Source organism: Sciurus vulgaris (genome assembly GCF_902686455.1).
Source record: "Sciurus vulgaris genome assembly, chromosome: 2".
NCBI lineage: Eukaryota > Metazoa > Chordata > Mammalia > Rodentia > Sciuridae > Sciurus > Sciurus vulgaris.
This window is the reverse complement of record NC_136462.1, coordinates 146,481,344-146,507,687: the sequence shown is the minus strand read 5'-3', so window position 1 is coordinate 146,507,687 and position 26,344 is coordinate 146,481,344. Positions and strand designations below refer to the sequence as shown.

The following is a 26,344-nucleotide window of genomic DNA, read 5'->3' as shown; positions in this document are numbered from 1 at the left end:
AGAAATTACCATTTAGACACATAGGACAGACCTAGTACAACAAAGCAAAGACTTATTTTGGGATGTCAATACCCTGTCCAGTTTCCCTAAAGGAGGGATTTTTTTTTTTTTTTTTTTTTTTTACCTGCAGTGGCATTATTTCCTTGGACTCCTAGAACGTTTCCTTCAGTCTCAATGTATTTCAAGGCAGCATCTCTTTTAGTTTTACAATAATTGCCATATAGAGAGAAGCTATTACTCTTGTCATTTACCAAGGACTTCTTGGCTACCACAATGTCAGCATCATGGGAATATACTCCACACACTTGAATATCCCTTGGGCCTCTCACTGTGTGATTATGGCTACCTCATTAAGTTCTGGTTTTTCATAGCTTATGGACTTTGTCTAGTTTCCTCCCTCACTTTGTTATACCAGGGCTAAGAAGCAAAGTACCATTCATCTTCCTTCCCAGAATGCACCTCTCTGACTTATCTCTCTGAGTGCTCTTCCTGTTAAAACCAAAAAAGAACACAAATTACCTTTTTCATGGAAAATATTAATCCATCTCAATGTCAGTTGGCTACTTTCAGGTGCTCTATGGAGTGTTGTTTGGAAATAGAGGCAAAGATTAGAGATGTTTGGTTATATTTCAAGGTGACAAAATTATTCCTTCTCTTTTCTCATCCTGCCATTTACAGAGTAGATATCTTAATTCTAGGCTATGTCTAATTCTAGGAAGGTGTTAGTCACAGCTAGAAGGACAATGCCCAGGTCTTAAACAAAAGTCCAAGGGCACATGGTCACTAGCATGCCTCAGTCCCAAGAGAATGCTTGAAGGCCTGGTCACAGGCATGTCTTTTACACTAGCAGACTGGAAACACTAAGAGAAGTCTCTCACCAAAACCAGCCCAGTTTTTCTACAGAGACTGAAAACATACCTGTCTGTATGATCAAGGCACACAGGAGGAGCTTATGGTAATTTTTATTTAGCACTTTTTACATGTGAGTGTTTTTCAGCTATTGCTGAGAATGAGGTAGGTTTGGTTGCAGCAAATTTGTCTCTAAGCTACAGAGCATTCCAAAACACACTAGAACTTTGATGGACTCAAATAGCAACATACTGTAATAGCCCTGAAATTACAGAATGAGATTTTCCACCTTTTCATTGATATCCTGTCTTAGGATTCAAGGCAGTTAAGACTTGCCTTTTGGGGAAAACTAATATATCCATCAGTGCAAGATGTCTCTTAATTTTTATGATATTTCCGATCTTCTATAAGTTTGGGAAGATCAGTTGTGTGTTCCCAGGGCCAGTTCTCTGGGTTCTCATCTGGAGATTTACTCAAAATAAGAACTCTGCCCACTGAATGGCAATCAGTGTTTGAGCTCCTAGTTCTCTGATGATCTGAATAGAGTGTCTCAGAGCAGTGGGAGCCCCTGTAACAGGGTAGCCTGGAATGGGGTGGCATCCAGGTCTTCAACTGAAAGGGTATGGGAGCCACAGGGAAGATGACAGAGAAGAGAAGGACATCTTTCTGCTTGTACCACCAGCACTGCTCACTAGGAAAGTTGTCTTAATCTTTATAATGGAGTTCTGCACTCCTTGATCTGGATCTTTAAAGTTGGTCAAGTCTATTTGCTTCCACAGTTGTTTTGGTACAAATGACTCATGAGAAATCTATATTCTGGGAATAAATGTAACACTACCTCCTTTCTAAGAATGCCAGAACAGGGAATAGTATGAGTTCTGCTGTCTCTGAGTGGGTGCCTACTTCTCTTGAGCATTAGTTAATTCCTCTACTTTTTGCTGTCTCACCCATCTTGTCATTTGTGGCTAATCCTAATGGAACATAGAGGTCTGGTGTGACCTCCAGCCAAATACATCTGGCTGAAGAAGTCTGTCATCCAGACAGATGCAGCCACATAAGGAGAGCTTTCAGTACAGATGCTGGCATCAGAGTCACACCCTGTGAACTGTGTCTTGCAATGCTCAATGGCTGGTGAAACCCTGACACATGGGTGCTGCTGTGCAGGGCAGGGAAGGAGAATGAGGCACTTGGTCGGTGAGAGAAGGCCTGTTGTAGATCTGCCCTCAGTGGGAAAATTAGTTTCTATCTGGACCTCTGGGATCTCTCTGAATCTTTCTTCTTAGGTTCATGTCTAGAAATAGACATTTTATTCCTAGAAATAAAAACTAAGTTAAAAGGCGAATTTCCCATTGTTTTATCCTGACTCTTTTAGCTGCATGTAACAGAAAACCTAACCCAATCTACCTTAAGTCAAAAAGGCAATGTGGGTGTCTTAATAATAAAAAAATAAAAAATTCAGGGTTAGGATTTATTTCTGGTATGGGATTAATTCTAAGACTCATATAATGTCACCAGGCTCAGTCTATGCTGCCTCTCTTTTTTCTTTCTCATCTCCATTTAGACTTTCTCCTATAATTCTTCCATCTCTCTCTGCCTCACCCTTTTCCTGCTTGAGACAATTATGTTTAGAGAAAGAGACATTAATGAGAAATAGATATCAAAAAAATTCTGGGTAGTAAAATTTGAAAGTTATGGTGATAAATGCTGTAGCAGTTGAGCAGATTATATGGGACCCAGATACTGAGTAATGAAGGCAGGCAGGGAGGACTTGCTCTCCAGAGCCCAGCTGACCAGGGAGAGATCCTCAGCATCACTTCCACAGTCATGCTGGGCATCATGCAGAGAAAAAATGCAAGGGAACGACTGAGGAGCCAAAGCCCATGGCTGGCTGCTGTTTCCAGTCTGTCTTCAAGGAACATACGATGTATCCTGATGTCATTTTTGTGAGTGCTGTCTGGGCTGCCATGGGCCCCCATCCTACTTCATTACATTGGCCGATTTAGACATTTTTAAATGAAAATCTCCTTTTAGTTTTTAAGACTGTTTTTACAAAAATCAAATTCTAGGATTTCTATCACATGTTCCCAAATCTGCCACCCCAACCCATCAATTTACATGCCTTAAAACATCATTTTACTAGTGAGTCTTCCCTCAAATTGTAATTGTACAAGAATTTCAACTTGTTGGTGTGTAAGAACATTGATTTTTGGAATCAGAATAATGTAGGCATAAGGCTTTTTTCTTTAGCTTTTTGAATAAATTTTCTAATATTTTCCTCTTCTTTTTCCTTTCCTTCCTCCGTCTCTTCTGTCCTCCATGTAGCAGTGTTGATAATAATTTCCAGAGCCAATACATATTGGGAGGATTGAATAAATCAGTGAATTTAAACTCATTTAGCATATATCCTGTCATAGTATAAACACTCTGTAAATTATTATATTGTATCCCTATTCACTGAGGAAAGACTTGCACTTCTGTCCCCAAATGTGAGATGCTGAAAACATCTCCTTCGGCCTCTGTTAGGATGAGTCCAGAGGTTTAAGATAAATTAAGATGAAGACTACCTACCCTGCACTTAACCTGGCTCCCCACTTTTGGGGACCCATAAGATGACCTTGAGGAAGATACTTAATTACTGTTTCACTTGCTGGGAAGCAAGAAACTCATTTACTTGCTTTTGGAAATAAGAACATGTATAACAAAAGTAAGAATGTCTTTGAAAAACACTAAAAACCATCCAACTGTGATTGCTGGCTTAGCATTTAAGACTTTCTTCTACATTCTTTCTTGGAGTAGTCTTCTCCTGCCTTTTAACCTTGAAGGAGAAGCCAAGAGGTTGGGCTTGTTTATAAAGGAGAAGGTGCAGCCCACAGCTGCAGGCCTCAGATGATGGCCTGGGAAGCCACATGCTGTGTGGAGGGGCAGCTTCTCCTCCATCCCTTTCATCTGAGGCTGCCCTCGGCCCACACTTCTCTGCAGAGAGGCAGCCTGGGCCCCAGGTGCAAGGTCATGGGCTGTGTGGAGTAATTGGGGGCCTAGAATTCTAACCTTCTCTTGGGGCCGGGAGGGGCATCCAGAGGTTATCCATTCTCTGCTTCACTGACTTTTCATGTTTTGGAACTGGATGATACCAAATGGTCAGCTAGTGTAGTACTTTCCCTGAGCCTAACTGCTTTCATAGATGAGGACACAGGAGCCTAGGGATGAGGCAGGTGGTATGATGTAACCTCAGTCTGGACCCCGGAGCTCCAGAGTTCTGGCCCCTTGCTCTCTTTGGTCCACCCACAACACACACACACACACAAACACACACACGCGCGCGCACACACACATGCACAAGGACACACACAGTCCTCTAGAAAGTCAGGCTTGCCAGTGCTGTGGATATCAGGGAAGAGCTTGTGGTCAGCAGTCTTCACATACAGATTCAGATAAGAAAATGATGCTTTGGACAATCTCATGTAGTTTTCAAGTAGACAGGAATTTTAGCAATCTCAACTATGTCCTTATTTTATATGTATATATATATATATATATATATGTATATATATATATATATATATATATGGAACACTGAGATGAAAAGGAAGCACAGGCTGCCAGAGCCACAGGGTGGTGCAATGACAGATCTGGGATGGGAACATATGATCTGAGTTCCAATCCAGTGCTCTTTCCACTTGATTTCATGGTTTCCCTTGGTGCAGGATTTTCCCTCAGGCTACCTCTCTTCCAGGATTCTCAGACTGTCTCTAGTCTCTGTCAGGGTTGTGGAAGTTGGGTTAATCAATACCCTTTTCCTGGAATTTCTTAGGGGAAGATCTAAGCAGGACCTTGTGATGCATAAAAATGGTCATGGTCCTATTATGTTGATTAATCACTTTGCTGTTCACAGAGTACTTGAACTGCTGTTATCACCCATCCTCAGGCTTCCCTAAGGATTTAACCCTGCTATTTTTCCAAGGCAAACCCCATTTTTCCATGAAGATGAAGGACTTTATCCACTGCTTCATGTGTGTGGTCCTGCAAGTGATCCGTGTACTCCCTCCTCCCAGACTCCACATGTCCTTCCTTTACAAGGAAAGAGTCTCATTTCATGACTCAAAGGAAAATGGCATTTTTCTACTACACGAAGAGGTACACTCAGTTCTCAAGAAAGCCCCTTCTGTCCACTTGTCCTTGCCCCATAGGCAAGTCAGAGAATGGACTGGAAATTCAGCTCCAGCTCAGAGCAGCTAGTGAAGGCAGCCTGTAGGCTTCAGAAGTGTTGTGTATTCTTTATGTCATCTCCCATGATGCGCTTCCAACTTCCCTCTGCCTGGGGATGTAGACAGAGATGGTAGGTTTCTGCTGTGCTATGTATTGTTTACTGAAGTAATTAAAATATGCAAAGTGTTCCCTGTCCCCACTTTTGCACTTCTTCCCCAGCTACTTCTGGCACTTTCAGTTGGCAGTTAATAAAACAAAAGGGGGGCCCAAGGGCTTCAGTCTCCCTCCAGCTAAAAAGTTTAATTTGGAGTGATTTGGAAGTGGTAGATTTCACCTCTAGCTATAGCCATGCTTTTCTGTCTGATCTATTCAACCTGGAGCATATGCCCTTACTGGGGGGACAGGTGGATGGAGGCAGGGAGGGGAAAGGAGACAGGGTCTGGTTCACTAATTGCTGAAGCATAAACTTCTTATCCTTTCTCAGTGTGGCTCTACATTGGAAAAGCTATAGTCAAGGACACTAGAAATTTACTTCCTGATCCAGCCTACATCTCTACCATCCCTTGCCACCAAATACCCCCATCTACTTGTACATAAAGAAATTTCAAAATTCATTCCCTTATATTATCTAAACCCTGAACCCAGAAAATGCTTCTTACAAATATTTACAAGAGAATGATATACTAGTACTGCCACAACTATTACTACAACGATCACAACAGTTACTTGCAGAACCATATTGAGGTTTACCAAGTGTGAGGCACCATGCTGAATGTTTTCCATGGGTTATTTTACTTAATCCTCATTCCATTTTAGGAGGCAAATGCTAATTGATGTTTAACAGATGGGGAAACTGAAGCTTAAAGAGGTGAAGTGATTTCCTGAGGTGATGTGGCTGTAGATTGTATCTGGATCACAATATTATGCTGCCTCTACATAAGTTCTATTAAAGAGTGGGCCACATTCTGTCCCCATCTGTGGTCCTGTTTCCATCCATTCTTCTGATGGGAGACTTGCCCGGGTCCAGCAGCACTGAATACAGCAGGCAGGGTGCTGAGTTTCTCAGAGGCTTCAGTTTAGTCAGTTTACCTTCCCACTGGCCTCAAACATGAGGCAGCCTGCTTTCCTCCAAACCAGGTGACCCCTAAAAACTCTTGGTTCTGAGAGATGAAAGACTCCAAGAGTCTCATCAAAAGAAATATAGGGAAACCACAGGGGGTGTTTCTTTGGAAGCAACCATTAGTCATGACAGGTATTTGCAAGGGCAGAGATCTCTGTCATTGTAGGAAAAAACATGACACATTAGTGCTTTCAAGGGTAGTTTCATGCTGCCGGCTATGCTTTATAAACGTTCCTTAATTAGTCCTCACAAGCTCTGTCTGAGACACGGGAGATCAGGAGCACCAAATAGAAGCTGTTCTATGCTGTCTTCTTTCAGGGCAGCATTCTGGGGCTCTAGCAGCCTACATAACAGACTTTACAAATGGAGGGTCAAGTGTGAGAGCCTCCTGGAACCTTGGAATTAGACAAAAGCCTTCAATTAAAAGGCTACCTAGTCTAGCATCTAAACCAAAGATTAAGAAGTGGGCGCTCAGCCCAAGCTTACCTGGAGATGAGGTCTCACTGGCTTGTGAAGGATAATATTCCACTGATAGTTAGAAAAGCTTTCCTAGCCAGTTGCAGGGGAGTATGCCTATAATCGCAGCGACTCTAGAGGGAGAGGCAGGAGGATGGCAAGTCCAGGTCAGCCTGGGCAACCTATTTTGAGACTGTGTCTCAAAATAAAAAGAGCTGGGAATATGACTTAATGATAGAGCATCGCTAGGTTCAGTCCCCAGTGCCAAAATAAGCAAATAAAAAACCAAAAAACAACTCTTTCCCCATAGTGTGAATCTACTTATCTGTTGAGTCTCCTGAGACTCCATGACCTTGAGAATCCAACACCCCCACCTAAGGCTGGTTGGTTATTCAATCAATAGCAGGTACTGTTACTTTTATTTTAATGTCATTGAGAAGACGACTAGTGGGATCAAGTCCTGGATAAATTTGCCTTTTAAGGAAAAAGATCCCCGTCTCATTGTTCATGTCCTCTTAAAGCCATCTGTTCCTCTTTTTTCCCTGCCATGGGGCCTCACTCACAGGATGTACAGTCATGGAGGTGAATCCAAAGGAGAGCACAGCACAGTTAACCAGTGCAGTCTTGTCATCTCTGAGATTTACTTTAGCTGTTCCTCCTGAGAGTCTTAGTCTATGTAAACAGCCTGGATCCAACAATCCAGACTGGCAGCCACACAGATCTTGGCAGCTCCTTTAAACTGCTCCCAGGGATTTTTGGTCAAATTGTCTTGAATCAGAAAGCTTGTAAAGAGGTCTTGGAGGCCGGCAGTGGATTTCTTCTAGCTTGGGCCCTCCTACAATCATGTGGCTGACTTTCATCTCTGCACTGGTTTCTCATTCATAAATTAGCGATGGTCACTGGACAGAATGTCAAAGTCCCTTGAAAACTGGGGAAATTCTGTATTAAAAAATATAAAATATAAAATTTCTGTTGGGAAATTATCTCCTGAAGAAGACTTTGATTCAAAGTAATATCTATGAGTATTGTATCTCGACTCTGTTTCATTTACTATCTCATTTAATTTCTATGTATGTTCTGGGTACATGTGATGTTATCTCCATTTTGCACATAAGGAAACTGAGTCTTCCAGAGGACAAATTCTCTAAGGTTGCTTAGGTGGTAAATACCCCTCATCAAGTTATACATTATTCTTTTTGTTCCTTTGGATCCTCTGTTTCTTCGCCCTATACATACCTTTTCAATATCAGCTGTCAAAATTTTTAGATTTTTTTGAAGCTACTAAATATTTAGCAGAGTCAAACTTGTTTGAAAGATATTCTTTTATTTTGGCTAAATAAGTCTGATTCTAAACTGGAACCTAACTACTAGTCCCTGAGCTATACAGGGTGATTTTTAAAAAAGATCTAGGATCATTAGAAGTATTTATTCTGCCTTCCTTAATGCTGGATATTATAGTGAGCATTTGAGGTCTGGGTGGATCAGTTTGAGTCTAGTGTGATCTATGGATCTGAGCTAAGCTGAGTCTTCCAGTTTTGTTTAATCAATTGAGTTCTTATAATATCACTAAAATTTGTTTCCCCAGAAGATTTTAATGCAGCTAGAAGGCTCCCATCTAGGTATTTGGACAAGAAATGAGGGCCAAGTTATTTTTCAATGTACATCTTTGGACTTGCAATGTCTGTTTTATAAAAATATATATTGCTTGGGGGCAGTAAAGGACAGTAAGGTCTTTGAATGAATGCCAGCATTTAGGCAGGATTGAGAAAGGGGAAAACAAAAGGCAAAGTTTTAAAAGGTGTGTGTTCCAGGAGCTCCCATCTGAGAACTTTGCTCCTGGCAGAAGCAGCTCTAGGTGAGAGAATTGAGGAGAATCACAATGGGTTTATTTGTCCTCTAGGCTCACATGGCTAAACAACTTGGCTCTTAACTCCTTGTGGTTTCAGAAGACTCCAAGGGTTTTTCCTAATCCTGGGGCTAAAGCCTCAGACTGAGACAGCCATTCCTCTGAGATTCTGCTAAATGGATGCCATTTGGGTAAGCTGTCACAAAGCCCTGCTGTGAGAGAATAATACTATAATGATGTCTTTGTGAGTTTCTCTGCACCTTCCCTCCAAAGAATTCCAAGCACCTACTAGACCTGGGGCTGAGATCTTCAATTTGTGTCAGGAAGGAGCTAGATAGTGTCTGCTCTGTAAAGAGAAGGCAAGCAATTCTGATTTAGTAAGCCAGAAGTTTGATGTCACCATGGAAGAGTCTTCATTTCTCAGGCCAAGCTTCCCTGGCATGGAAACCAGGGAGTTTTCATAACTTCCATCAAACCCCAGCAGACACATATTTATGAGAGCACACTTGTATATCATAAATCTAAAATCAAAAGCACATTCAGACCAGTATATCCCTAAGACATGTACTCACACAAATCAGAGGAAACAGTTTCCCCAGGTGACCCAAAGTCAATATACGTAAGGATTGGGAAGAAGGAAACCACAGCACCAAGATTTGTCTTCATAAGACTTAATACATGTATTTCTGATTTTGCATATTTGGATGTATGTATGGCACTCCAGATATAAGACTACATTAAAGACAAGAATAAAACTTAACGGATTTTAGTTCCATTTTACTCACTATTCTAGTGACCTCGGACTAGGCACTGCCTATCCTCAGGTGAAGATTTCTACCTCTGGACAACATAATTCCTAAGGTCCTCCCCAGCATTGTGTGATCATGAGCTATAGCTTTAAGCTTTAGTATTATGTCTCTCCTCTAGATTCTGATCAACTTGGATTTGGGGAGCTGGACAGGGTTCATTTATAGGGCAAAACTGGTTCCCTAAAGATACTCCCAGAATCCAGACAGCATCCAGAGAGAAGGTAGTCTTAGTCACCAAAGAGACATGTCTAGTGAATGAATAAGAGAGCTGAAGAATGGGTTCAAAAGACAGCAGCCAAAATTCAGAATAGTCAAGTAGAGATATGAGGGGAGAGAAGGGCTGGGGAAGGAGGAGAAAAGGCAGGAAATCGGGAGGCTTTCTGAAAAATAAATTGCTATTTCTGAAGGTCTTCCATATACATGGGGAAGGAACTATTAAGAGATCCCAGCGGTTTGAGAGGGTGGGCAGTGAGAATGATGAATTCTAGGTAGGAGGTTTCTGTCATTCTATAAAGTTTTGAAAGTGTCACAAAGTTAATTAACTGGTTTTGGGTAAAATAATTTACTTTTGCTATCTTGAGATAACACACATTGCAAGAGGATTTGGGACCTTTCCTTCTACATTTAGGCCATTGCTTTCTGGAAATATGCTAGGAAGGTTTTACCAACTCCTTGTGCTGAGGGCATGACTGACAGGCTTGCATCTGTATCTGTGACTGACCAAACAAAGCACATGCACATATGTTCATCTAATGTGTGGATGTGTGGATGTACATACATGCAGTATTCTATATGTAGCAAATACTGATGTGCATCTACTGTGTGTGAAATACTAAAACTCTCTGGAGCAAGTGTGGCTTTAATTTTAGTGACTATGTGATAACTGCTGGGACTACAGCTGGGCTCATATTCAAAGGTGCTTGCCCTCCCTGACTGATGCTTCCCTCAGACATGACAGAGCAGTGTGGAAGAGGCAAACTTTTCAGGGGATGTAGAAAGTATATTGCTATCTTTCCTTTTCTCTTCATGTACTTGGAGATTCTTCTTTGTGCTGTGATATGCAATCAAAAATATTGAAATTGAATAAGTAAAAAATAGCAGCAGTTACCATGTATTTTAGTCAGCTTTTTCACTGCTGTGACTAAAAGACCTGATGAGAATAATCGTAAAGGAGAAAAAGTTTATTTAGGGGCTCACAGTGTCAAAGATACTATCCATAGATAGCTGGTTTCATTTTTTGTGACTCAAGGTGAGGCAGAAGATTGTGGTGGAAGAGTGTAGGAGAGGGAAGCAACTCACATGATGATCAGGAAGTTGAGGGAGACTAAGCTCAGCTCATCTAATATATACCCCAAGGCATGTCCCCAGTGACCCACTTCTTCTAGCCATGCCCTACCAACTCAGTTACTACTCAGTTAATCCCTATCAGGGGATTAATTCACTGATTTAGTTAAGGTTCTCATAATGTAATCATTTCACCTCTGAATGTTCTTGCATTGTTTTACACATGAACTTTTGGGGGACACCTCACATTCAAACCATATCACTGTGAATGACAATCTCTTGATTACACTTTTTACCATTAACATGTTGCAAAGTTTTTACAACTCTTCAGAGTTGCCTCCTCAAAAATGCATGAGTTACCTTCTTATCAACTTCTAAAGAGTCTGAGTCACCCATTCAGATTAATGAGTGCAGAGGAAGCTTGAATTCTTCCATTGGTTCCAGAAATATCATGCCCTGTGAATCAACGTTCACTCACCTTTGAATCTTAATTTCTTTATCCAAAATATGGGTTACTTCATTTCCTTTATACCTCAACAGAGTTGCATGAGAATAGATATTTTGAATCTCTGGGGGCGAAGCAGGCTTCTATGTGTTCCTTGGAATTCACTGGCTTCCTCCTTGTCTGTGTAATTAGACAGGGAACCTTGAGAAACTTCTAGAGCTCAGCTAAATTTCTCTTTAACTCAGGGCAGTGAATTCCCTGTAACTGTAGCAAAGTCAGAGTCACTTGGTGAGAATGTGCAATTCCCTGTCTGGGAAAGGCTGGCTTAAAAGAGAAGGGACAGTCGTGGGCAGTGGGAATGGGAGGCCCCTGGGAGGAGCACTCTGGGCTGCAGAACACTCTGCAGTTAGTAGGAACTGGAGTCTGAGAACCTGCAACCACTTCACTTTCAACCCCTGCTGTACCACTTACTCCTGGTCCTCAAAGACAAGGCTGCTAGAGAGGGGCAAAGGACTGGGGATAGAGGAAGTGATGACCCGAAGGTGGGTACGATGCAGGCTTGGGGGAAAGACAAGAGAGGCAGGACTCCAAACTTTGTTCCTCTACCTGCTGAGTTTCTAGATCTAAAGTCTTCAAACTTTTGTGTCCCTAAAAGAATTAAAAAAAAAAAAAAATGCTCCTTGCACATTTTAAGTTGCCATCTAAAATCTTCAACATACTTTTAAACAGTTGGAAATAATGCCATTTCCAGAATATTGTAAACATTGACATTAAAAATAACACTTCATTCCTTTAATGTATCTAATGAACTTTAAATACCAGAGCAATTTAGTGCATCATCTATTACACACATGAACAAGTTCTTAAACAGTCAGTTTTACATGGCTCCTTTTTCTTCTTGAATTTATATTTTCATTCCAATTACCCCACTGAATTTTATTATTATGTAATTTATTTTTATACCTGAAAGCATTTTATTGGCCACTCTATTATAATTTACTGTGACAAAAATATGTATAAAGATTTAAATTTAATTTTTAATGTCCAATGACCATAAGTTTCTAAATGTTAAGGACTTCTTTTTGGATGCAGTATCATACAATTATTAGTAATATATAGAAATAGGCCGTTGATCAAAATAATATCAATATATAGCACAACTTTTGATTAATATGAAAGATAAAATGTGAAATATTAATGGAGAAACATCATATTTTTCAATTACTCCATGTATTCGTTAATGAATTTTATGTATTGTTAAATTAATGAAGATCAGGATCAATTCCATCCTTGTTTTCATTTTTATAGATGCAAGAACCAAGAAACGTTATTCACAATAAACAGACTGAAAAGGAAGGAGTTTTGTTATTGAAATGGGACTTGATTTCTTTGAATTAGTACTAGTTATTTGCCTAAAATCACATATTGGTCTCTTATCAAAAATTATTTTGAATCTTCTTTCTGTTGATAATTTTTTTAGGTTTGCTCCCTTTTTGGTTGTTTACAACACATCAAAGACTATATAACTTGCAAAAGTATTTGTTTCCCAGTCACTAGAGACACTCATTTGCAACTCCTGCCCCAATATTTCATGGAATTCCTTCCTTTTTACTCTGTAGATTTTCACTCCTGAGGTTTAGAATAAGTGATAAATTTGCATTCCCCTCTGAGAGTACCGTGTGTGTGTGTGTGTGTGTGTGTGTGTGTGTGTGTGTGTGTTTGTATGCGTACGTGTGGAGTCCAGGGAGGTGCCAATTGAGCAGAGTAATTGCTAGACCATATGGGGCTTTAAGTTCAATTTTTGGAAAAGAAAATTCTTATGAGAGTCGGGATCTGCAAAATCCCTCAAAATTAACCTTGCCTGAATACATGCTGGGGAGAGTTTGTGTATCTCCAAGTTCTGCAGACCCTAGTTAGAACCACTCCTGTGGGTGCTGTACTCCATCTCTGCCTATTACACAGGATGGGAATTCTAGGCCTCATCCCTTGGAACAGTGTCTTTTCCTCTTTAGAATGTGTGAAAATAATATGAGGTATGTGTAAGAAGTATACTTCGACATTGATGGTGTAGCACAGTGGTAGAGGGTTTGCCTAGCATGCACAAGGCCTTGGTTTCCATCGTCAGCACTTAAAAAAAAAGAAAAGAAAAGAAAAACACCAACAACCAAAAACAAGCAAGCAAACAAAAACCCAGTGTATTTCCTATTGACAATATGGAAGGACTGGAAAAGCTATGGCATTGTCATGCCCAACAGAAACTTATACAGCTATACAAGGAATGAATGAACAACAGTGGAAAAAAATAAAGCATAGAACAGGTAAATGAATCTAAATCCGTTTTCCTTCTATAAATATCAATGAAAGTATAAACTAGGAAGAAAACAAAGTTGTTTCCTATAGGATGAGAGTAAGAATAGGGTAGAGAGGTGAATAAGGATGGGACTAGATCTTGCTTGAAAGTACCTTGTTTTGTGCTTTTGACTTTGAAACCATGCATCATTTTTTTTACATGAATAACAAGCAACAGTAAATCAAATGCAAAGTATAACTTATAAAATTCCTAAAACTAAAAAGTAAGATGAAACAAAAAAGTCTAATTGGGTATTTAGTTGGTGGCCTTACCTCTGCAGAAGGAGCTTATTTCAAGAATTTAAGATAAAACTGCTTTCTATATGTCCCAGTAGAATATCTTAAGGACAAAAAGAACTGCAAAGTGTATAGATGTATTTTAGTAATCATATTGACAATAATAAAATTTAAACTTATTCTGAAATTCTCTTTTTATGATACATGAGGATGTGCTAATATATTAGGAAAAAACAAATAGATTATTAATGTCCTAAAAATCATGATTTTGAGAATTAAAGTATACATATAAAATGAAAAAATTAAGTAAAAACATCATAAATTTGAATTTATAAAAATCAATATGAACTCATTTTGTAATTTTTCTTAAGAAAAATTTTTTTCTATTTTTGTTTCCTACCTAGACATTTTCCACTATAGCAACCTGGAAATAATGACCACCCCAGTAACAATGAGCACTACTAGGAGCCTTATTATGGTTTCTAAATTCCATTGTCCACCAAAAGCATTCAGAGGTCTTCAGAGAAATGACTGATTCAAACATCAGGACAGGAAATGTCCAAGATGAACCTAGATTATTCTTTCATGTCTGGAAACAAAGATACTATCAAAGACAACTGAGGTTATATGAGAAGACACAGGCATTAAGTTTAAGAGTCTTCCATGGTCAAAGATGGAATACCGGACATCAAAAATGATAACTACAGTAGAATAAAACATCTCTCTCTCTCTCTCTCTCTCTCTCTCTCTCTCTCTCTCTCTGTTAAAAAAAGAATAAATATTGATAATGCTTTTCAAAAGAAAAAATAAATCTCTTATTGGTTACTTTAGGAAAACTTAGGGAATGAATTAATTATTCTGAGAACTAGTAAATAAAGAGAAAAAATTGAGCATTACCTTGCCCGTCCTGTATAAACTGTTATCACTATAATTAAATAGCTGATGAAGGAAAGTTTTATTTATAAAAGATTTTCAGCTAATATATGCAGAGGGAATACTATATTTAGAATGTCACCCTTTTACAACCACTAATGAAATAATGGGTTTGGGTAGTGATCATCAGTGGGTGCTAAAATCATTAGGTGAAAGGGAACTTTGTAATGAATGATCACACTATATGCACTGATCAGTCTTTTTTCCGGGAGGGAAATGGAGATTGAACTCAGAGGCACTCAACCACCGAGCCACATCCTTAGTCCTATTTTGTACTTTATTTAGAGATAGGGTCTCACTGAGTTGCTTACTGCCTCACTTTTGCTGAGGCTGGCTTTGAACTTGTGATCCTCCTGCCTCAGCCTCCCAAGCTGCTAGGATTACTAGCAGCTAGGTGTGCACCACTGAGCCTGGCTCCACTGATCAGTCTTTTTTAAAATTTTTTTCAGTTAAATTTTATTTTTATTTATTTATTTATTTTTTATTGTAAACAAATGGGATACATGTTGTTTCTCTGTACATGGAGTCAAGGCATACCATTTGTGTAATCATAAATTTACATAGGGTAATGTTGTTTGATTCATTCTGTTATTTTTTTTTTCCTTCCCCCCCACCCCTCCCACCCCTCTTTTCTTAACATCACAAAAAAGAAATACAGACATGTTGGTTGTTTTAGTCAGCTTTTCATTGCTGTAATCAAAAGAACTGACAAAGACAACTTATAGGAGAAAATGTTTATTTTGGCTCAGGGTTTCATAGGTTCAGTTTATGGTCAGCAGACTCCTTAGCTCTGGGTCTGAAGAGAGACAACATCATCGCAGAAGGTGGTGGCAGAGGAAAGCAGTTCAGGACATGGTGGTAACCAGGAATGAGAGAGAGAAAGAGAGAGAGAGAGAGAGAGAGAGAGAGAGAGAGAGAGAGAGAGAGAGAGAGAGAGAGAACATTCCATTCATCAGGAACAAAATATAAACCCCAAAGGCACAACCCCAATGACCTACTTTCTTCAGCCATATCTTACCTGCCTGCAATTACCACGCTGTCAATTCATATCAATGAATTAACCCACTGCCAATGTTATATCTCTCTTAAGTTAATCATTTCACATTCTTGCATTGTCTTACTTATGAGTCTCTGGGGAACACCTCATATCTAAACCATAACATATCCTTTACTCCTGCTGTGTTGCAGTAGAAAGCACATGCAATAGCATTTATAAACTTCAATCTGATCATGACTCCAAATACCTGGTCAGGTATAATCAATCATGTTTGATATTAGGGAATTATTATGATTTTGGCAATACTAAAAGAGAATTATCATCTTTGTCAGTTAAAAATGTAGCTTCCAATACTGATATTCCTTTGAGTCTAATTCAGAGGTTATCAAACTTTCTCTGGAAAGGACCAGATAGACACATTTTAGACTTTGCAGGTATACTCTGGTCATAACATTAATAGGTTCTCTTTTTTGTAACTATTCAATTTGGCCTATGTAGCATGAAAACAGCTTTAAACAATATAGAAATGGATGAGCATGACTGGATACTGTAAAACCTTTTTGTTTTTCTTGGCATTGAGGATTTAAACCAGGGGTGATTTACCACTGACCTACATCCTCAGCCCTTTTTATTTTTTATTTTGTGACATTGTCTCACTAAGTTGCTTAGGACCTTGCTAAGTTACTGAGGCTGCTCTTGAACTTGTGATTCTCTTGCCTCAGCTGTAAAACTTTATTTACAATCACAGGAGACAGGTCATAGTTTAATGGCCTCTGGTCTAATTCATTGGGCTTGGGATAAAGTCTAAGAATCTACATTTCAAACAAGTATGCCAGGCACATATGATTGGGTGAACTATCCTAGGAGTTAATTACAGTTATCAGTCATATTTTCAGATAAGAAAATTGAATCCCAGACAGGAGAAACAATTTGCCCAAGGATCTGCAGTAGAATGTAGCAGAACTGTATTTATAGAGGAAAATTCTGGTTCAGGCTTCTCTCTGTCATACTCACTGTCCAGGAAGATGTTAATGAGAAATAGGCAGAGGAGGCTGGGACAGTATACGGGGAGAAAGAAGGAAACTTTGCTTGCATGGTGCACTAGCTCAGCAGTCTTCTTTAGAACAAGGGAGAAGGCAGGCAGGAAAAAGAACAGAAATATGCATAGAGAGCCCAACAGATAAAAAGATCATGTTCTGGAGCATAATGTCCACTTCCTAATATGGGTCTGAAATCTGGTGTTGTCAGATTTAGCAAATAAAAATACAGAATGCCAACAACATGTATCCCATTTGTTTACAATAAAAAAAAAAATACAGAATGCCTTGTTAAATTTGAACTTCAGACAAAATATATTGTCTTAACATAAGTATATCCTATGCAATATTTGGGACATACTTATACTAAAAACTATTTGTTGTTTATCTGAAATTCAAATTTAACTGGGCATCATGCATCTTATCTGGCAGACGTCCTGAAGCAAAGTGTTTATCGGGAGTGTTTAGTAAAATATAAATAGGCAAGAGTTCAGGGTCACTCCCCTCTCAAGGGACAAGTAGTGTCCTTCCACTCAGGTAGGAGGTGCAGAGGTCTCAGAGACTGGTTTTCCTGGTCTGGCTAGATTTTGGAGCAGTTGTATGACCTTCCCTTTTAACTTACTGATTTCTGATTAACCTTTGAATGTACCTCTTAAAACCTGAGTTGATTAGATGTCTCTGATGTCCATATTTGGAACCTGGATATAAAAGGAATTTTATGGAGCTGGGGACACCCTTGTTCTGCTCCAGGTTGGCTCCCAATATGTCTGTATTGGTCGTTTTCTGAGAAACAGACTTAATAATGCAAATAGGGTTGCATTCTGGAATTAGGATGCATGGCGATTCAAAGGAGCAAAGACCCCCCAAAAATCCTGGCTAGACCCAGTGATAAAAACAAAAAGGAGAGCATGTGCCAAACCCTTATGACCCTCTAATTCCTCCAAACTGACATCTAAACAACTGAGCAACCCCCTAGCACTTGCAAAGTCCCTCTTGAGCAGAAGTCCCTCCCATATTTTATATCTCCCATCCTCATTTGGAGTGTGGGTTAAGATGGAATAACCTATTGAAAGGTATCCTCCAAGGTAGGTGTGGGATTTGTTCCTAGTGCAATTCAAAGTCCTGCTTTTCTGCAAGTGCTAGAATTATTTCTGAGTCTTTTTACTTTTTGCTTCCTGTTTTGAGGCTTAAATTTAAGATCCATAAGGTATGTCATTAAAAGCTTGGATCACTGGCTAATATTTCTTACTCAATGCTTGGACAGGTGCCTTATTTATTTATTTATTTATTTTTTCTGTTAAATAGGGATGGTAAAGGTGTCTATTGCCCAGAAATGGAGAGGGGATGAAATAAGGAATGTAATATGCAGTGCACAATACACATTATTAATTAATTCATATTGTTCTTATTACAAAGACTGTGCTTTCTGACTTGCTTATGTCTGGTTTGTTTTATCATGGGGGTATTTGTCAATAATTTTTGTAGGAAATATTTGAGCACTACCTTTCCCAGATTGGGTCTCTTCTTGCAGGAGAATGATGGAGGTCACCTTGGAGGGAAATCAGCACTGAGTTTTACATGAAATTAGAAAACTCTAGGAAATAAGAGTTGTTATGCTGCCAAATATCATGTAAAGAAACACACAATGAGCAATTATTGTACTTTGTAGGTACTCTTTTGCACTTCCTGATAGGTACTGGGATTTTGCAACCTAATATCACCTTAGGTAGTATTATTGTTTAACTCCCATTTTGAAGATAAGGAAATTGAAGTTTAAAGAAGTTAAGTGCTTGTCAAAAGTCAGATCAAAATCCAGGGCTCTGAACTTCCAATTTATTGCTGTTTTTGTCATATCACAGATCTCTTGAAATATTTTAGTTCACTCCTGGAGAAATGGAGTATAAACTTTACCCATATTGGCTGATGTTGCTCAGTGAGAATCTTATCAAGATTCCCCTGTGACAAGTTAATACTCTTCTAATACTTTTCTGTCCAAACATTTAAACTCTTCTCAGTTTATACCCAGCACACTTGAATTTCTCCTTTTGTAGACTTATAGATTACAATTTGTAATTCTTCTTCTGGGTTGTAAATAAAAATCACCAAATGAGACATATACCAGCATCATTTTGGATGACTCCATTATTTAAAATTGTGCATCAAGGGTAATGTTCCTAAATTTATAACTTCTTTGTTTGTTTTTTTTAGTGAAGAAACCAGATGCAATAAACCATTCTACAATATTCTATCAAAAATAATATTTTTTTAAAAAAACTTATCTTTTGATGTAGAACTTAAATTTGGTCTGCTGGTTTCTGTTTATTCATGTTATTTCCTTTTATTGTTTTTAAATTTTCAAATGTGATACATGGTCATCATAGCATTTCTAACAGCAGAGAAATATATATAGTGAAATATGGAATGTTTCCTTTGGTCTCTACTCATTCTCACTTCCATCTCTAGAGGAAACCACCAGTTTGCTGGTTTTCAGGATCTTTTTCTATGTGTTTGCAAAGTTGCACAGCACTATATATTTGCTTATGTATACATATTCCCATTTTTATAGGAATGAGAACACTCAAACATATTTTTTTTACCAACTTGCATTTTCGTTTGATGTATCTGGGCATACTTACACATCAGTACACATAGCTCTGCTATTTCCTTTTTAACCATTGAATATACGTTTAGTGAACACTATTATTTGCCATTAGAAACAACAAAATAAATGTCTTCAATGAAATATTATCACTTACATGAACAAATGTTTTTCAAGACACCTACAAATGAATTGCTATTCAAAGGCACTTGTACCTTAAGTATGGACAGATTCTGCAAAGAATTTGCTCTCAGAAAAGGTGTCCCAATCTTGCTGGTGGCACTGGAGATTGATTCCTCATACCCCATCAAGCACCAGATAACATCCATCCTTTTCCATTTTTCTCAAATGACATTCAGAAATGTGTCTGTAGTTGTTTTAATTGGCATCTTCTCATACATTTGTGGCTCTTGGTAGCTATTTGGGGGATCATCTGCTCATCTCCTTTACTCTTCTTTCTGTTGGTTTGTGTTTTCTAACTAATTTGAAGGAGCACTTTGTATTATATGTTTTTTAAAATTCCTTGTTTGTTACATAATTGCAAATATTTTATCTCATTTGTCTTTTAACTATGATTATTTTGCCTTGTGCCATGCAAATGTATTTAATTTAATAAGCTATATCTCAAAATATTATCCTTTATGGCTTCTTGAACATATGTCTTATGCAAGAAGGCCTTCCACTCCTGAGGTTATACAAATACTTTTGTAAGTTTTCTTCTAATATTATTATTGTTTTGTTTTTATGTTTAGCTCTTTAATCCATCTGGAAATGATTTTTGTATATGGTGTGAGGTAGGTATCTAAGTGTATTTTCTTAATGAATAGTTCATTGTCCCAACACTTTAATTACTAACCCATCATTTCATATATTAAATTCCAATATTTACATATGGGTCTGCCTCTAAACTCTCAAGTTTGTTCCATTAATGAATTTGTCTATCCCTATGCCAAAATACAATGTGTTCATTACATAGTTTGATAAAATGTTTTACTCATAGAGTAAATCTCCATCATTGTTCTAATTTTAACAAGTTTTTATCAAGTATTTACTACTCTAGATGAATTTGGATTCATCTTGTTGATGTCCATATACCATTCCATTGGGGTTTTCGTCTAGATTGTTTTGAACTTTTAGACTAATTTGAAGGAGGAATGAAAGATTTGTGATATTAAGTCTTCTTATTTGAGCGAATTATAAAAGATAAATTCATTTATTATTCTTTTCTGTTTTTTCAACACTTTTCTATAAATAGAATTGTACATTTTCTGCTAAGGATTCTGTCTCAGTGTTTAAAACATTTTTGTTGCTATTGTACTAACCATTTTATTTTCCATTGCATTTTGAAGTCATTGCCACTAATTTGTGAGAACAGTTTGACTATTATGTGTTCTTCTTATATCTGGATAATTTATTAAGTCATATAATAGTTTTAATTGCTTCTAAGGTTTTATCAGTTAGTATGATATTTAGTGTGCTGAATAAAGGAAATTATCTTCTATTACTAATGGATTAGGGTTTTTAATCATAAAAGGTCATTGGAAAATTTTGACACCTTCTAAAAGGATGATTTTTTTTCTTTATTTTTTCATTTAGTAAGTTAAACTAGATTTCTTGAGGTTGAGGTATTCTTGTATTTCTATTCTAAACCTTATTCAATTAAATCTGTATTTATGTATTTAAGGTTATATGTTAAACAACTTGACTGATTTTATTATCAGTCAAACCAAAAAAAAAAAAAAAAAAAAGAAATATTCAAGCCACAAAGAGTGGTTTGAGAAAATTTCTGTCATTTTTTTGCTTTGGAAAAATATAAATAAGATAGAAAATGTTAATACAGCTCAATCATAAAACCATCTGAACCTTGTGATTTTTTTTTAATGTATAGAGTTTTTGCTACAATTTTAATGGTTTTTATATTCATGTTTTCAACTTTCATTAATTTTTTCTAGTAAACCAATCACTGAATCTTTATTTTCAAATTATTCTTGTCTATTCTTAGCACTTTAAATTGTGTCTTTTCTACATCCCTTATTAACCTTGCCATAGGTTTATATAACTTTTGAAAGAACTAGCAATTGATGGGGCAGAGTGAGTCTGCTTTTTTCCCCCTTTTGGTTAGTTGTTTTACTTTGTTTTGTTTTATGTCAGTTGATCCATATTCATTTTATTTTGCCTTTTTATTTATTCCCTCTTACTTTTCCTACATTTGTTTTAAGGGCTATCTGTCTTTTACCTTGAATCCTTATTTAGTTTAGCTGTATTTTAACAATTTTTAAAATAAGTGTTTAGATACATATTATTCCCCCAAATTACTTTCACTATATTCCACAGGTTTCAATGAATAGGACTTCAGTTAATATTATAATACAAACAGTGTGACTCTATATTGTATACCACCAGAGAAATGAAAAGTCATACCCCATTTATGTACAATGAATCAAAATAAAATAAAATAATAATATTACATTTTCTTTACCAGGTTTTTCACTGACCAAAGAGAACCATTTAAAATTTAACCTTTTGTTGTTAATTTCTATCTTGTTTATTTTGATGAAGAAAATATTTCTTGTTTTTATTCTTTCTTTATTTTTTTTTCTCCTAGAATTTCAGATTTTCTTTGAGGTTTATCATGTGATTAGTTTCTATAAATATTTTAAGGTAATTTAAAATACTTATTTTTAAGGAGTCTGAACGACATACACAATCACAAAACATGTTTATACATCAAGACTCATTATTCATATTTTTAAAAATGTCTTTTCATTTATGTTGTCATTTTGGTCTTTTAATTTGTGAAAGAAGTGTTTTAATTTTCTATTATAATGATAGCTTTGTTAGGTTTGATTTATAGCCCATTTTTATATATGTGTACTTAGATATGTACATATTTTATATAGGGTTACTATGTTAATTGGAGCATAAATGTTCATGATTACCCTAATAGTGAATTTTTCCATCTTTAAATATGATATCAAGTATACTATAAATTTGATACAAACTACTTTGTTTCCATATGATTCCTGATATTCAGAATTCTGTTTTTATGTGCACATGTGAAAAATACAAAATGCATAAAATCAATTAATAAAGGAAATATTATTGGTCATATATGTGTATGTACATATACACAAATGTATATTGTATGTACATATGTGCATATATATTTGTGTATATGCATATATAGGCTGATTATATTTTCCTTTTATTCCTTGTGTTTTTTCTTTCCTTTGATTTTTATCATTTTCTGCAAATTTATTTTATCTATGACTTTCCTAAATAATATGAGTCCTGGATTTTTTTTTTAACCTAAATTTTTCTCTCACTTAAGAGGCATCATATCTATTTGTACTTATTATCCACTGTGATAGTTTTCAATGTCTTTTTAATTTTGTGCTCTAACTATTGATATTCCTCTTTCTGTAGTCTCTTTGATATTGGTTAAAGATTTTTGTTCTATTTTCCTAAAAATGGTTCGGAAGTTATGTGTACATTTCTATTCTCCTAGATGTTGCCTTAAAATTTTAGCAAGCATATTTAGACTGTCATAATCAACCATTGATCAGTATCTGTAGGCTTGTTTCCTTCCTTTCTTAAATGATAAAGACTTTATGAGGCTTTAATTATTTCTGTATATACTCTTTCATGCACTTATGGTTAAAAAAATGTTAATAGTAGCAGTGGTGGTACTATTAGCATTATTGGTATTATTGTTTACTTTTTCCCCATTTTACAGGAAGCCCTTATTGTTATAGTATTATCTTTTACTACCAAATTAGCAATTGTTATTTAGATTTAAATTGCATTTTTGTAGCTTATTCACTGTGTATTGTTTGTAATGTTCCAACTCATTGTTTATTCTAGATTTTTTTTTTCCAAATACATCCTCAATTCATTTCTGCTTATTTAATGAAAGACTGTGTGTGGTGAAATTTCTGTCTTTTTTTGTCTGAAACAAATATCTTCAGTTGTCCTTCAACTAGATATAGACCTATCCTGATTATAAAATCCTAAGTTTAAAACAACTGTTCTGCAAACTGTTATTATCAGTTATCTTTTAAAATACTTCAAGTGGAGAAGACAGACATAACTTCCCTTTATAGAAACAAGATTGCCCATCTCCTACATCATTCTTTAAATGTTCATTATTATTATTCCTCTAATTTATCCACCATAGAAATAGGAAATTCAAGTTAATTGTTTATCAGAGCATTTATAAAGATTTTTATCTCTTTTTTATCAACAGTAAGCACCTTTGCATCAACAATTTCATGTGTCTGTCCAATGTTCCAATTTTTGAATCTGTATTTATTAATGATGCAATTACTTACCGAATTTTAAAACATGCTGTGAATTTTCTTCCACTGTTGCTAATATCTTTGACCTGCTGTGGGGTGTGGATCTCCCTACCATCCTTTTCTGGAAAAAATACTCGAGTGTTCGCTCTTGTCGGTGGCTCCTCTTGCTCTCAGATCAATAAATCCAGAAATGGCTGATAGTCTTAAGCTGCATTAAAGACTGTCTCCTTAATGACCTTTGAGATGTTCCTAAAAACTGTCATGAATTCTTTTCATCTTTTTATCTTATTAGTATGTGGTTTTTCCATGCTTTTGGAACTTCCCTTCCCTTGGCTTGAAAACTCAAATTGTGGTGAGAAATTCAGGACTGCCAGACAGGAGCTAGTCATAGTTTTACTTATGAGATGCCCATAAATTACACTGTGCCCTCCCCACATTGGCCAACAGGACTAATTTGATGTCTACAAATACTTACTACTAGGTGGCTTGCTCAAGGACTCTGCTGACTTCCCTCTGGAAGATTTTAAGATTTTTACTATAGCACCAGATTCTGAAACCTTATCTCTCACTTCAGATCACCTTGTGGTCTTTCTTTACACTTAGTACCAAGGAAACTTCCTTTCCTTAGGTGTTATTTCTAACTGCTACTCTAGCTGCCTCCAGTGTTTTAATCTCAGATGTCAGTGTCTCCACTCACGCTCTGATACAAGTTGCATCAAGTCGTGACCATCTAAGAATGCGATGCATGGAGGAGATTGCATCTACACATGAAATGTGCAGACAGATGACTGATTCTGGTCCTCTGGTCACTCTGTGTGCCTCTGTCTTGACCCTTTTTAGGTGGGAGGACACACTATGCTCCCCATCCGCTGGATGCCTCCTGAAAGCATCATGTACCGCAAGTTCACCACAGAGAGCGATGTGTGGAGCTTTGGGGTGATCCTTTGGGAGATCTTCACCTATGGAAAACAGCCATGGTTTCAGCTCTCAAACACAGAGGTAAAAAAGTGGGGCACACATGAATCTTGATTGGGGGAAAGATTGTATCTCAGACTAGGAATTGGCTGTAGTACACAAAACATTAGATAGGATTTGGAGCCAGCAGAATGGATGTAGACATAAGTAAGCAAGAGGGGGAATCTTACTGGGCTTGGTGGCATATGTCTGTAGTCCCAGCAGCTCAGGAGGCTGAGGCAGAAGGATGACAAGTTCAAAACCAGCCTGGTGAGACCCTGTCTCAAAATGAAAAATAAAAACTGGCTGTGGATGTGGTTCAATGGTTAACCCCTGGTACCAGAAAAAAAAGCAGAGAGGAGCTTTGTAGTGCGAAAAAATTGTAACTCTAGGAAATACAGTATTATGGTCAAAAGGGCATGAAATAATCTGTCTAAATTGAGACATAAGTTATGGTTCTGTTTGTTCTACAGTTAAAAATCGCAAATGTTTCACTAAGACAGTAAAATGAGGAACAACTATGAGTTTTTCAATTGTGCCATCTTGTGGAAATACCTACACTGGGTATGCCAAAAGAATCTGGGTCCCCAAAGGTTTTAGGCACACCAGGCCCAGGGATGTACATGACAGTGAATTGAGAAAATAAAATGCATATAATGGAGAGAGTGCTATGTGAATTTATAGGAATAAAATAAGTCACAACAGTAAACATAATAATAAACAATATTTTTATAATTTTAATTTACAATAAAAATGCAAGTGAATGAATTTTAATAGTAGGTAACATTTAGCACTAGGCACTTCCCTAAGATACAGTAATTTAATAATTTTCACAGAAACACTTTTGAGATTCAGGACTAAGGAAGGGGGATTGTTTGGGGTCCTGGAGTAGACAGCCAGAGTTTTGGAGGTGAGAACTCCAGGAGCAGGGACAGAGCCTGAGCTGGGATCCTAGGACCCTTCTGTTTCCAAAGCCTGTTAGGATGCTTCTCAGTTAAGTGTAGACCAGAGCCATGTTGCCCACAGGGAATTCAGTATAGTTCACAGACATGAAGGGGATTGTCTCCCAACCCAGCTAACCTATAAAACATTACAATTCTTTTTATGGTCTTCTGTTTTTCTGGAAAAGTAAACACTAGGACCTTTTAGTATTGAAATTTTATTTTATATTCAAGATGGTGTCTTTCTTCTTGAAAGCTATATTCATCTATGCTCTCCTATGTCCTGACCACTTAATTAAGTGAATTTCAAAGACTGAAAAGAAGGCATTTCTCTAAATCTGTAATATCTTACTATTCAGAAGCTCAGTGGGGCCTGACCACATTTCCCAAAGTAGGACAAAACACTGTAATAACCTATTAAAATAAGGTAAGTATATATATATATATCTGAGTTATATATATATATATCTCAGAACCCATTCTTTATGGTGCTTAAAAAATTATTGTTTTCCTTGATGGGGGTGATGGGTGAGAAACACACACATGAAAACATTCAGGTGCTTGTATTCAGCATGCACCTGAACGTGTATACCTTCTAGTTTGGTAGCCAGAGAAAGGAGAGGCTGTGGATGAGGGTATTATTGGTCTTAGCAGAGTACTTGTCCCAGGTATCTGAGTGGTTCATAGTAGCTAACAAAATAGGGTGTTTGTGGTGTCTTTTAAGACTACCTGGTGAGGCACTGAACTTGATGTCAGGTTTCCTGCTTCAGTCCTCTCCCACCCTCCACCCACCAGAGCAGCCAGGTACTTGTAGTTACTGATAATGGAGAGACACTACTGAGTGCTTTGGATGTTAGCATCAGCAACTGCTGTAGAAGTTTGAACTGGATCCTTTTTCATGGAGGTGAAGGTTAACAGGAAGTGGAAATGGGGCTTTACTGCCAGTGGGGAATTTAATCAGCTGGAGACTGATCAGGCTGGTAA

General features: G+C 37.3%; 1 protein-coding gene across 6 annotated transcripts in view; it reads left to right on the top strand.

Moving 5' to 3' along the window:
* Positions 1-26,344, top strand: part of NTRK3 (neurotrophic receptor tyrosine kinase 3) — a 389,200-nt gene that overhangs the window by 345,819 nt on the left and 17,037 nt on the right. For 5 of the 6 annotated variants that reach the window (XM_079127497.1, XM_079127496.1, XM_079127500.1 and 2 more), the window contains one exon: positions 24,306-24,464. In XM_079127497.1, coding sequence (XP_078983623.1) covers positions 24,306-24,464 — 159 coding nt within the window. Of the gene's footprint in view, positions 1-19,919; positions 19,962-24,305; positions 24,465-26,344 lie in introns of all 6 variants that reach the window. The other variant, XM_079127498.1, reaches the window with a different exon arrangement.